Source organism: Culex quinquefasciatus, chromosome 2 (assembly GCF_015732765.1).
Source record: "Culex quinquefasciatus strain JHB chromosome 2, VPISU_Cqui_1.0_pri_paternal, whole genome shotgun sequence".
Taxonomy (NCBI): Eukaryota; Metazoa; Arthropoda; class Insecta; order Diptera; family Culicidae; genus Culex; species Culex quinquefasciatus.
In genome coordinates, this window is record NC_051862.1 from 116,042,252 (window position 1) to 116,055,212 (window position 12,961).

Consider the following 12,961-nt stretch of genomic DNA (forward strand, 5'->3'; position numbering starts at 1 on the left):
GTGTACGTACACGAAAAAGATTGAGGTTAAATTTTGTACCAGCCAGCAAAACAAATGGCGTGCTAGTGTGCGTGAGAGCGGGCTTAGATAACTCTATGGACAGTACACCTTTCTGTTGTTTTGACTACCTTTACTGCCCATGTTCGCATAAGTGTCCCATTTACAAAAAAGCTAGCTGAAAAATCGCAAGGAAAGTTTGTCCCACGCGTGTTAACTATTCGCTAAAAATTGATGGATATGCTCTGGTAGAACAAAGTACCTATTGGATATTTTTAGTTTTTCTGGAATAAACTATATAACTCAAAAGTAATAAAAATGCGTATAGGACAAATGGAACCAGGGACAATTTATCCCCCTAAAAACTAGGAATTGTTGTGAAGAGGTGAGCTGCAATAAGCATGCGCTGTAAACGAAACAACGTGAGGTGATCGATAATTTTACCCCGAAAAATGGATTTCAGCGAATCACATCTAATCGAAATAGGTAACTCTTCCGTTCCGTCATAGGTGATTGTAAAAATGATATAGAGTGTTAAAAACTATACTGTTATGTAAAGTATGTGTTACTGTTTCAGTTATCCACTGTTAATAGTTGGAGGACCTTTTGCTTCGTACATACCGTCGGAGTATTTTGGAATCATTTCATATCAGAAGAATTCGTAGCTCAATACTGGTTGTAATCACTGTCCAAGTAAGTAATACTTTAGAAATAAGGCTTTTTTCTCAAGATTTAAAAAAATAGTAGAGGAGTAACATTTGTTGCAGCCTTTTTGTTTTGCTGGACAGAGAACTCAGCCTTCTTGTTTTGCTGGACAGAGAACTCAAATTGTGTTCATAGTTTAGTGCGTAATTCTGCTTAAAAATCGATACATGGATGTGTAATTGAAATCGTTGTAACACTAATACAGTGTACCTTGTATCTGTGAACGGTATAAAATCAATTCCAGTGTTAAAACTTAACAACTATTACCTCACGTAATTCCAGTTAAATGCTATACCTACTTTGGAATCATACATCAGCAAGTGAATCAATGTTCAGCAAGTGTTAGAAAGTGGCATTCTCAATTCGAAAGAAAATTGGAGTTGCTGATTAACTTAATTCATGTTTTTTAAAGTCAATGCCAACGTCACTGTCACTGTCTCTTGAATTTTGCAATTTTTAACTTTGTGATTATTTATTTGGATGAAACATTGTCCATGCATTTCCCATATTGTTGTTAATTCATTTATTTCTGGCAGCTTTAACATTCTTGGTCATTCGCTGTCCATGCATTTCCCATGAATAAGCCATTTTGCACCATTAGTTTTTCATCCAAGGCACCATTCACTTTTGGCATGGAAATGTGAATATTCGATTATCTGTATCTTGAGAAAGGATAACCTGATCGTTTTGGTATCTTCGGTAAAGTTGTAGGTTATGATTATGTCTTTTCATAAAAAATATGAAATAATAAAAACATTTTTGAAAAATATCGAAAATGCCAAACAAAATTATTATAATCAAATAAGCGTTGTGAACATTAGAATCAGCAACTTAGGACCCAATTGGAATCTTTTTAATGTTGCTTTTCTTTAAATTTTTTTTTGTCGGTGAACATTCTGCTACTCACAGTGAACATTGTAATCATGCATATAAAAGGTGTTTACAAATAACTCTTTACAAAATCGGGAATGAGAACTGTTAAGATGAATTTAGAAAATATATATGAAGATTCTGCTTTATAAATAATTGTTATCTTAGAATTATTTTAGTAAAATCCAAACAATTAATATGTATAATTTCTTCTGGCATAGATGAATTTGTATGATCAAAATGTCGGACGATTCGGAAGAAGCTTGTCTGGTTAGACCAAGGTCGCCGTCACTGTCGGGTGTGTCAGCGGGAAGAATGCAGTATACACAAGGAATATCGGGATCTCAGCTTCAGACTCATAACAGTAGCAATAACGGCAACACAAATAACAATAGCGGTAATCATCATTCAACACACAGCCAGGGATCACACTCGACGGCGCGCGGGTCTCAATCCGAGTCTGGGGAACTAATCGACTACAGTGACGATGTGATACTCAGTCAGTTCCATGCCGACGCAATTAAACAGGCTGGATTTGGAAAATTCCAGCTGATCGCTTCCATCATCAGTGGACTTGGTCTCACGGGTCATGCAATTCAGGTTTATGCCGTGTTCTACATAATCCCATCGGCGGAGGTTGAATATTGCATTCTCGACACGGAGAAGAATTGGCTCGGTAATATGATTAGTTCTATTTGTAAAATGTTCCAGTTCTGAATTTTTGTTTTATTTTAAAACAGGATCCATAACATTGCTAGGAATGGCCCTTGGTTCTCTGCTTTGGGGAGGGCTTGCAGGTCGAGCAGGTCGAAGGAAGTCCTTGCTAAGCTGTTTGGCAGTATGTGGCGTGTTCTCCGCGATAGCCGCCTTTATGCCAACTTATGGCCCGTTCATGATGGCTAGGTTTTGTGCTGCTGCAGGAATTGGAGGAGTTCTACCCACGGCCGCAGTTTACCTGAGTGAGATGACTCCGGTCAATTACCGGGCTCGTATTTTGGGCATACTGGGAGCATTTGGCGTTGCAGGTGGGCTAGTAGCTGGAGCTCTTGCGACAATTACCGTTCCTGCCACAGGTCAGAAGGTGATCCTGGAGAATAAGGAACATTTTAGCGCCTGGCATCGGTACTTGCTGCTAAGCACGTTACCCACATTTGCATCGATCCTTGGGCTATTTTGGTTGCCGGAATCACCGAGATATTTGCTGGAAAATTCGCGTGAAGTTGAGGCACTTACAATTTATCAAGTAAATATAATTATTTTTGTTCAAATATTGTGAATATTAATATCTAAATGAATTCTAGAAAATCTACCAAAGCAATCGCACTCGTGGTGGATATTCGCTAACAGAACTTGAACTACCAGGCACGCGGACGCACCGTAACTTACCGACATCAGTATTGCAGGAGATGGCCACTAGCGTTATGTTATTCTTCGGAGGATTCATACAACTGTTCAACAAAGTTAACTTTAAACGTACTCTGTTGTTGTTTGCTGCTTGGTCGGCAACGATCTTTGTTTATCACGGATTGACTATCTACATTGCTGAGTTCTCAAAGAGCACGGAATCTGAGAATTACTATCGAAATACTGTATGTGCCTTGTAACAAGTTTTAAGACAGAAATCTAAATTTGTTATTGAACTTTCTAGATCAACAAAGACAACATGTCCTATGAGAATACTGATTTCAATAAATCAATTGAGAATATCGTGTACACAAATTGTCGCTTTGTGAATTGCACATTCAGAAGAATGTTCATCAGTCATGTGTCGTTCAACAATTGCTCCTTTCAGGATACGGAATTCACGAATGTCAAGACAAGTCGAACGCAATTCAAGTTTTCCTCACTGGAAGATGTTGGGTATGGATAAACCAACAACTATATCAATAGTTCCTAATAATTTTATCTTATTCTTTAAGACTCATTGACACGGACCTTACAGAGCGGCACTTTGTTGATTGTACAATGAACAATATCACAACTCTACGCTTAGTGTCCACTTGTGATAGAGATTTCGAGTACAACATATATCTCGACTCGCTGTGGAAGTCTCATTTCGGAGCCTTGCTTCCTGGAATCATATTTATGCTAATGGTTGGCGAAGGATCACATCGATTTGGTCGGAGTAGATCAGCAAGTACGATTTGAGTTTTAATTTTTAGGTATATTTTCAAGCTGTGAATTAATTTTCAGCACTCTGCTTTGGATTTTCCATAAGTTTGGCCATCACTTTTGCTTTTCTACACCATGAGCCGCAAGTAATTTGGACTGCTGGTTGTGCTCAAGCACTGGCACTGGCTGGTATTGCAGCTCTTACCCTGTTGGCCATTGAGAGTTACACGACATCATTACGGTAAGTCTCGTTTTGCCTTCCTCACTTCAATGAGAAAAGGCTATAAAATCACTTGAAAAAAGAACTTCTTTATTCCACTTCGTAGACCCACCTTCACGTAAACGTATCGACTCAGAATCAAATTCTGAACAAATGTCTGTGCGTGTGTATGTCTGTAAGTCCGTGCACCGAACAATATGCACACGATTATCTCCGGATTGGCTGAACCGATTTGGACCGTTTTGATCTTATTCGATCCGTCTTAGAGTCCCACAATACCCTAGTTGATATTATGGAGTTTAGAAAAGTACTTCAAGAGTTATGCTAAAAATACTGTTTTAGCTAAACTTCGTAAGATTGTAAATAGGGTGGTTTTTGTAAGAAAGCCTGTCATACTATACATTTTTGGAAAGGCATTTAAAAGACCTTTCTAACGAGCCCAAAACAGTGAAGACATTGAACATAGAAGCCGGATCTTACATATTTTGATGATAACATTGTCCGGATCTACCATGCGACCTATCGTTTAATGGGTAATCAAGATATCTTTCCAAAGAGTCCAAAGATTGAAAATCTGACAACCCTATCAGAAGTTATAAGTACTTTAGTGTTTTTAATACACTCACCTAAAGGTCTCTTTGGTCCTTCGGTATGCCCAAAGAAGCCATTTTGCATCATTAGTTTGTCCATATACATTTCCATACAAATTTCGCAGCTGTCTATACAAAAATGATGTATGAAAATTCAAAAATCTGTATCTTTTGAAGGAATTTTTTGATCGATTTGGTGTCTTGGGCAAAGTTGTAGGTATGGATACGGACTACACTGGAAAAAATGATGCACGGTAAAAAAAATTTGGTGATTTTTTTATTTAACTTTTTATTACTAAAACTTGATTAGCAAAAAAACACTATTTTTATTTTTTTTATTTTTTGATATGTTTTAGAGGACATAAAATGCCAACTTTTCAGAAATTTCCAGGTTGTGCAAAAAATCATTGACCGAGTTATGATATTTTAATCAATACTTATTTTTTGGTCGCAAAATTTTTTCAACTTCATTTTCGATGTAAAATCAAATTTGCAATCAAAAAGTACTTTAGTAAAATTTTGATAAAGTGCACCGTTTTCAAGTTAAATCCATATTTAGGTGACTTTTTTGAAAAAAGTCGCAGTTTTTAATTTTTTTAAATTAGTGCACATGTTTGCACACTTTTGGAAAAAATATTTTTGAAATGGTGAGAAAATTCTCTATATTTTGCTTTTTCGGATTTTGTTGATACGACCTTTAGTTTCTGAGATATTGCAATGCAAAGGTTTAAAAACAGGAAAATTGATGTTTTCTAAGTTTCACCCAAACAACCCACCATTTTCTATCGTCAATATCTCAGCAACTAATGGTCCGATTTTCAATGTTAATATATGCAACATTTGTGAAATATTCCGATCTTTTCGAAAACATTACTTTCAAAATTTTCAAATCAAGACTAACATTTTAAAAGGGCGTAATATTGAATGTTTGGCCCTTTTGAAATGTTAGTCTTGATATGAAAATTTTGAAAATAATGTTTTCGAAAAGATCGGAAAATTTCACAAATGTTTCATATATTATTATTGAAAATCGGACCATTAGTTGCTGAGATATCGACATTAAAAAATGGTGGGCTGTTTGGGTGAGACTTACACAGAAAAAAAAATTCGGGTAAATTTACATCATTTATGATGTACCAAAAGTGCACGTCATTAATGATGCAAATTTACATCAAATTCATTTGAAATTTAAATGCCATCCAACGTAAACTTATCGAACAAAATTGGTCCCAAAACATGTAAATTTCCGATGAAATTAACGTAAATTCACAAGAAGGAAAATTTTTTTTTGCTCCGTTGAATCTAGAATCTGATGTAATTTTCAAAAGCTTTCGTAAATACCAGTCCAGAAAAATTAAATTTTGGCTTCATTTTTGATTAAAATAAGTTTTCTAGAATGATCTGTATGAAAATAACCTTTCTGTGACGTGATATTAAAAGCGTTTCAAAATTACATCAAACAATAGATTCGACGGAGCAATACACAAAACTGTTTAAAAATGGGTGATTTGCAAAAAAATAGAGTGTGGGGGTAGAAAGTGATAACTACAATGCGGAATGTACTCACCTGTAAATAACTGTTTAGGCAAACCTTTATATTAGCGGTGGGAGGTCAGCAGAAGGATTTGAGCGGTCTTCTGCCAGGCGCTACTCTTGTAGTGGTTGGCAGTCTTGATGAGCTACTCTTTTCCAGTGTCCAGAGTCCTGGGGGCTTTGTTGACACTGGCGGCTGTAACAGCAGTGCGTCCTTTAGGTCAGCTTCGAGCGATTGTAGCCGTTGCTTGACAGACGATTACAGCATTGATAAAATTCTCAGGATCGGAATGTTCAATCTCCATCAGATCCGGTGGCTCGTGGGAGTTCTACTGGACAGCATTTTGACTATCGCTGCGAAACAATTGCCCTGGGAGTAAAAGCGGGACGTTTATATATAAGAAAACAAAAAAAAAATAAATTCAATACTTACACCTGAACAAATTTGTTCACACACTCGATCTTGAGTATGGAATTTGATGTTGTTTTTGTTTCCACTGCATTTAACGGGCTTGTCCAGCTTGGCCGATAAGTTTGAACCCACCTACTCTTTTTAGACGGCTTCAACGACGATCACCTTGGCCCGGGCAGCAACACACATCCGATTGTCGTCACTGACTAATGTGTCCATCGTGAAAAATGGGACGGCTTAGACGATTCCAGATCGACCTTCTGATCCCGTGTAAACAGATTGCATGAGATGTTATTGTTTTTATTCTAACCGGATGGTACTTGTCCTGGAACAGGTGGTGCTGGAACTTTCCTTTTCTTTTAATTATGCCGTTGGCGGAACCATCTATCGTCGAAACAAAAACACAACGAGCAGTGGGAAGGGTACTGAAATCGGCACCTGCTCCAAAAATCAGCTTCTTGCGTTTTACACACGGTTTAATTGCTGCGCAGCTCAGATTTGGATTTGGAATCTGCAGTGGTGGATCGCTGATTCCTCGAAATTTGTGCACCAGTTGGCGAGTTCAACAGCAACGAAAATATCGGCGAAGCCCGAAAAACCAACAAGCGAACCACGGACGGCCTTTATTTACAATTTTTGACGTTTAGCGTGAGAAAAAATCAGTTGTCGGAGTCAGCGCTGCCAGATTAGGAGATTTTTTCTGCAAAAACATATTTATATAGACATTTTTTTATAGAAAAGTCTGTAACGAATATATATAAAAGAAATATACTAGAGTATTGCCAATTTTTCACCTAATTCGACGCACAGCCAAGAAATATATTCTTGTAGTTTTTATGAAAAAGTCCAATAAACCAAATTTCCAGTTTTTGCTTTTTGGGTGTTTTTAAAACCGCCTTGAGTCAGGGGTATTAAAAAACACCCAAAAAGCAAAAACTGAAACTTTGGTATATTGGACCGATCGATTTGAAGCAAAGCTTTCGGACTCGCTTTCGGGTGTGAGTCTTAGACAGTTTTTTTCTGCTGTAGTTTGAGGTGTGCACATTTGTGAAGAGCTTTCCACAACTTGCTCGATTGTCTAAAAATCGTTGCAATCTGCAATACTTTTTCCCAAAACAGCCAATGTCTCATGGGTTTTCCTATGTACATAGAATCTTTTGAAAAATAAGCGAGAATAAAATCATAAAATAATGTTTAAGTCAAATGTTTACATGATGTGTGATTAAATTCCAGTATGGAAGCTGGTAACTTTTTAATAAAATTCTGATAAGTTTAAAATGCAATATGAATCGATAATTTTATAAACAACAATAGTTTTAAAGAATTCTAGGCAAAATTGTGAGTTTTAAACAATTTTACCTAAAATTTATATGTATATTGTTAAATAGCTTATAAACTTAGTTAATTAAACATAAACATTGTGTTTTTGGGGCAGTGCGTGGCCGAATGGTTACGCTGTCCGCTTTGTAGGCGGATGATTCTGGGTTCGATTCCCATCTGCTCCAACCTTCCATCGGATGCGGAAGTAAAATGTCGGTCCCGGCCTTGGTTGTTAGGCCGTTAAGTCATTCCAGGTGTAGGAGTCGTCTCCATGCCATAAGTACAAATAACACACCAAACCAAGCCTACTCCGGTGGAATCGCTGGCGGCGGTTGGACTCACAATCCAAAGGTCGTCAGTTCAAACACTGGGGTGGAAGGTTCCTTGCAGTAAAAGAGGTTTGGGTGCCCTACCCATTCAAGCCTTCGGACTCCTAGGTTCGAGCAGAAACATGCAATAGAGACCAAAAAAAAAAAAAAAAAGACACGGGGTCGTTAATGTGGATGGTTTGATTTTGATTGTGTTTTTCCCCTAAAAACCTTAGTGATGGTACATTTGACCGCATTTGACTTAATAATAAAATTCGAACACCTTAAATCTGATTTTAACAAGCAAAACTATGACTATCAAAGTAACCCCGGAATTCGAATTAAGATTTTTTTAAGCAAATGTTTTTTTTAATGCTTTGAATTGTTCATCTGCACGACCTTTCAATTGACGACTTTGAATGCAATTTTCTGAAAAAAAACAATGAAGTTTTGATTAGTTTCAGAGAAAAAATCAAATAAGTGCCGGAGGTCGCTATAGCTGTTACGACGTATTGCAAATTTAAAACTAACCAGAGATTTATATGATTTTTTTTTATTTTGATAAAATTCCTCCTTCCTTCCTCTAGCGTTAACCGGACACTCTTTGCAAGAAACTCATAACGGCCCTTTTGCATTGTTTTGCTAGAATAATTTCCAACTCCGACAGCCTATGGCATGTACCTTGGAAAGTTTGCAGCCTTGCCACTGTCATGGTTGTCAAGTGACAGGTCTCGAAATGAGGGCCGGACATTTCAAAGAGGCATATCCAAGTGTGGTGAATTAATGCGTCTCGCTCGCACTTTAGGATAACTTACGTTCAAAAGAGTGAGATGCGCTGTTTATTTGTACTGCGGATTAGTGTTTTCGTCGCGAAAGAAACGATCTGAAATTTTTGAGAAGAGGTGAAATATTTTTGGAAAAAAGGTTTTTCTGTGTCTTTCTTGCCGTCTTAAAAAAACAAATTTGGTTTACCACTGGACGAGCCAGGAAACTTCTTCCCGCAAGACGTTCCGGGCGCCGGGTGGATCACTCAAAGGTCATCACTTCCTGCTGGAGACCATGGACAATTTCTGCAGAACATCTTAGAGTAAGAAAAATCACGGATGGTGTTTTTGGCTGGATAGCAGGTGAGCATTCCTAGACCTCGTTAGGTAGAAGAGGCACAGAACCAAAAAGTGTATTCCTGGCCTTTACCAGACAACCGGAGCATCCGCTTAAAGGTTCGGCCATTCGGATGCTTATTTCAAGACAGTTAGTTGATTTTTTTTAATTTATGTAAATAACATCTATTCGTGAAACTTACCGGCCCATCGAAGCCGTTGTAACGCAGCTGGAAGTCGAAGAGTTCCGCAAATGAGATTACTTCGAACGGGAACGCTTCCGGCCAAAAAGTGCCGGCTTGGTCACTGGAGGGCAGTATTCATATACATCATGCAACTTGTGTTCATAAGGAAAAAGATGTTTTGTTTATTTTTGTAATTGTAACATTTTCTGCAAAAAAGTAAAACTTTTCAATTTCCGGCCTTTTAAAGTCGACTTGACAAAACCTTGTTAAATCTTTATCAAAACTATCATAAAGTGCACTTTAGCAACATAAGTGATCAATAATTACTATAATTTACAGTAAAAGTTAGCATTTGCCTTAAAAACCTTCCCGCACCTTCGCTCACAATCGTCAACAATAATGAACTGTCACATGAACAAACAACTTTTACGTTAAGCAAATTTTACATTAAGTTATCATTTACATAAGTTTCAGAAATTAAAATTTCCCAGCTGACAACAAATCAGAGCTATTTACATGCCAAACAAGCATTACGTTTAATCTCACTTTACATGAAGGCTCTTTAAGTGCAATTTAACTTTTTAAATTGAGTCTCAAATTTACATTGAGGATGTTTACGTTCAAAACATCCATTCAGTGCCGTGTAAATTTACATTTTTTTTTCTGTGTAGAAAACATCAATTTTCCTGTTTTTAAACCTTTGAATTGCAATATCTCAGCAACAAAAGGTCGAATCAACAAAGTCCGAAGAAGCAAAATATAGAGAATTTTCTCACCATTTCAAAAATATTTTTTCCAAAATTGTGCAAACGTGTGCACTAATTTAAAAAAAATTAAAAACTGCGACTATTTTCAAAAAAGTCACCTAAATATGGATTTAACTTGAAAACGGTGCACTTTATCAAAATTTTACTGAAGTACTTTTTGATTGCAAATTTGATTTTACATCGAAAATGAAGTTGAAAAAATTTTGCGACCAATACTTCGATTTTTTGAAAAAATAAGTATTGATTTAAAAAATCATAACTCGGTCAATGATTTTTTGCACAACCTGGAAATTTCTGAAAAGTTGGCATTTTATGTCCTCTAAAACATATCAAAAAATAAAAAAAATTAAAAATAGTGTGTTTTTGCAAATCAAGTTATAGAAATAAAAAGTTAAATGAAAAAATCACCAATTTTTTTTCCGTGTATCATTTTTTTCCAGTGTAGTCCGTATCCATACCTACAACTTTGCCGAAGACACCAAATCGATCAAAAAATTCCTTCAAAAGATACAGATTTTTGAATTTTCATACAACATTTTTATATGGACAGCTGCGAAATTTGTATGGGAAATTATATGGACAAACTAATGATGCAAAATGGCTTCTTTGGGCATACCGAAGGCACCAAAAAAGTTTCAATCAAATCAAATTATTCGCTCTACAGCATTGCCTTGGCGTTCTCGATTGCGAGATTCCTACTCGAAACTAGGTGTTCGAAGGCTTGATTTTTGAGGCAATTGCAAACCTCTTTTTACACCTTAGCTTCCATCCACCCCGGGATTCGAACTGACTACCTTTGGATTGTTAGTCCAACTGCCTACCAGCGACTCCACCCAGGGAGACGACTCCTACACCTGGACTGAGCTAACGACCTAACCTTTTTTAGGTTAGTCCGGGACCAACATTTACTTCCCTTCCGACGGAAGGCGTGATCAGACAAATCTCGTCTCGATAAATGCCACCGTACCGTCTGGGATCGAACCCAGGCCGACTGGGTGAGAGGCAATCACGCTTACCCCTACACCACGGTCCCGGTTTCAGTCGGATTAAAAAATACAAAAAAATCGAATTACCGAAATCCTAGAGAACTGCTCAGGTGGATTAAGTAACGTTTTTAGTATAAAGACGTATCGCATACCCTAAAGAATAAAATAAAATCATATTTTGCGAAATTTCAATGTTTTATAAATGCATATAAATGATCTCTAACTCTCTCCTTGCAGCTGCACAGCGGTGGGATTTTTCGTGTGTGGTGGCCACATTGGAGCACTGCTTGGAGCACTGCTGTATGCTGCATTCCCTGTGACATCATCGAAGGTCGCCGCCATTGTGTCGACAATCTTCCTCAGCTTTCCGATTTCGTCTGCCATTATACTAAAAGATCCCTGCTTGTTATTGTAAGTCGCATATCGGCAAGCCATATCCACGTTGAACGAACTTGAAAAGTTCAAAGATAGTGAGTGCGTCATGTAGAATATTAATGCACAGTGATATTATGATAGTGTTTTAGTTTGTGATTACTTGTGAAAAGATTATTGTAACTATATTTAATTCTCGTCTTTATTTGCAACTGATAATCATGTTATTTTGAAATGGTTCATTTTCTATCATTTTCAAATCACGCTTGATAATTGCTCTAACTTTATTTAGATATCAGTAAATATTATGACTGTTGGCAACTGCTTCAGTATTCTTTTCATGTTTGCTAGCTTTTTAAAATGTATTAATATTTTATACCTTTTCAATGAAGAAGAAAACAATAGTGAAATAAATGATAGAAATTAGCAATCGAAAAAATGTTATCAGCTAGAATGCGTATTTATAGGAATGCAAATGATGACATGCTATAAGAAAAGGTTTGACTGCTTCAAATATGGAAAATAATTCAAAATAGACTTATAAACATTTCGCTAATCCAGGATAAACAGCAAATAACTTAAGACATTGATTGTATTTAGTCTCATCAGTCAATCTTTATTGTTTCTTAATAAAAAAAAGGTTTATTTTTTATTTTTTTTCAGTGCAACTTTGATAGCATTGTTTAGCTATCATAGAGCTTTATGACGTTTCGCGTACGCACACTAGCGCACCATTTGATTTTGCTTCCTGACAAAATTTAACCTCACTTTATTTTCGTGTACGTACACGCAATACATACGCACGTAGATTACTCTATTAAGCTTCATTTTTGGTTAAAATGGTTGTGGCATTTCTTAAATAGATACAAAAAATGTTTTGGTATTATTTGTTGCTATGGGACAAGAAATCATTCATAACTACATATCATCTTACTGTTTTCGAACTGTTTGCTCACGATTAATTTTATTTTAATTGCCTAGGTTTCTCAGGAAATTTATACAGTTAATTTCTTTAGTTTTAGCAATTCTGTATAATTTATAAAACCTAGATATTTTTTCCACGAACCGGTCATTATTGCATTCCAGCGAACACATAAATTCAATTGTAATATAGGACATGAGGAAAAGGTTTGTATTTATTGGTCAATAAAATCCGAATTCCTATAAACTGGTTTTTTACAAGTTTATGAATAACTCCATCACATTGTCAAAGTGTTAATGCGCCATATACCATAAAAAATAACACATTGGATAAATTAGATTTTAATTGTTGTTATTCAGCAAGTTCTTTAGCTAGGTGGGCCAAGATGAACAAGAGATTATTAATACTATCAAAACATGTAAGAATCCTGATTATCAGCCAAATTGGACCACCTCTTCTTTTTGTGGCACCGCCCCAAAGTTTTGAGATTTTCGTATTTTTTTCAAAAAACCTTTTTTTCAAATGGCCATATCTCTGAAACAAATATGATACAGCAGAACTC

At 36.4% G+C, this 12,961-nt stretch overlaps 1 protein-coding gene across 3 annotated transcripts; it reads left to right on the plus strand.

The window, feature by feature from the left end:
- Window positions 1-344: 344 nt before the first annotated feature.
- On the plus strand, window positions 345-12,604 carry LOC6046459 (synaptic vesicle glycoprotein 2B). 3 transcript variants are annotated; one of them, XM_038253547.1, is made up of 9 exons: window positions 345-506; window positions 575-690; window positions 1,794-2,248; window positions 2,313-2,815; window positions 2,874-3,161; window positions 3,221-3,432; window positions 3,492-3,709; window positions 3,766-3,925; window positions 11,343-12,604. In XM_038253547.1, the coding sequence occupies exons 3-9, from the start codon at window positions 1,804-1,806 to the stop codon at window positions 11,518-11,520; spliced, it is 2,004 nt and encodes a 667-aa protein (XP_038109475.1). In that variant the 5' UTR covers window positions 345-506; window positions 575-690; window positions 1,794-1,803; the 3' UTR covers window positions 11,521-12,604. The 3 variants fall into 3 exon arrangements, with proteins under 3 accessions (XP_038109475.1, XP_038109476.1, XP_038109477.1); XM_038253548.1 differs by having other exon boundaries at window positions 365-512; XM_038253549.1 differs by having other exon boundaries at window positions 403-506; window positions 557-690.
- The last annotated feature ends 357 nt before the right edge of the window (window positions 12,605-12,961 follow it).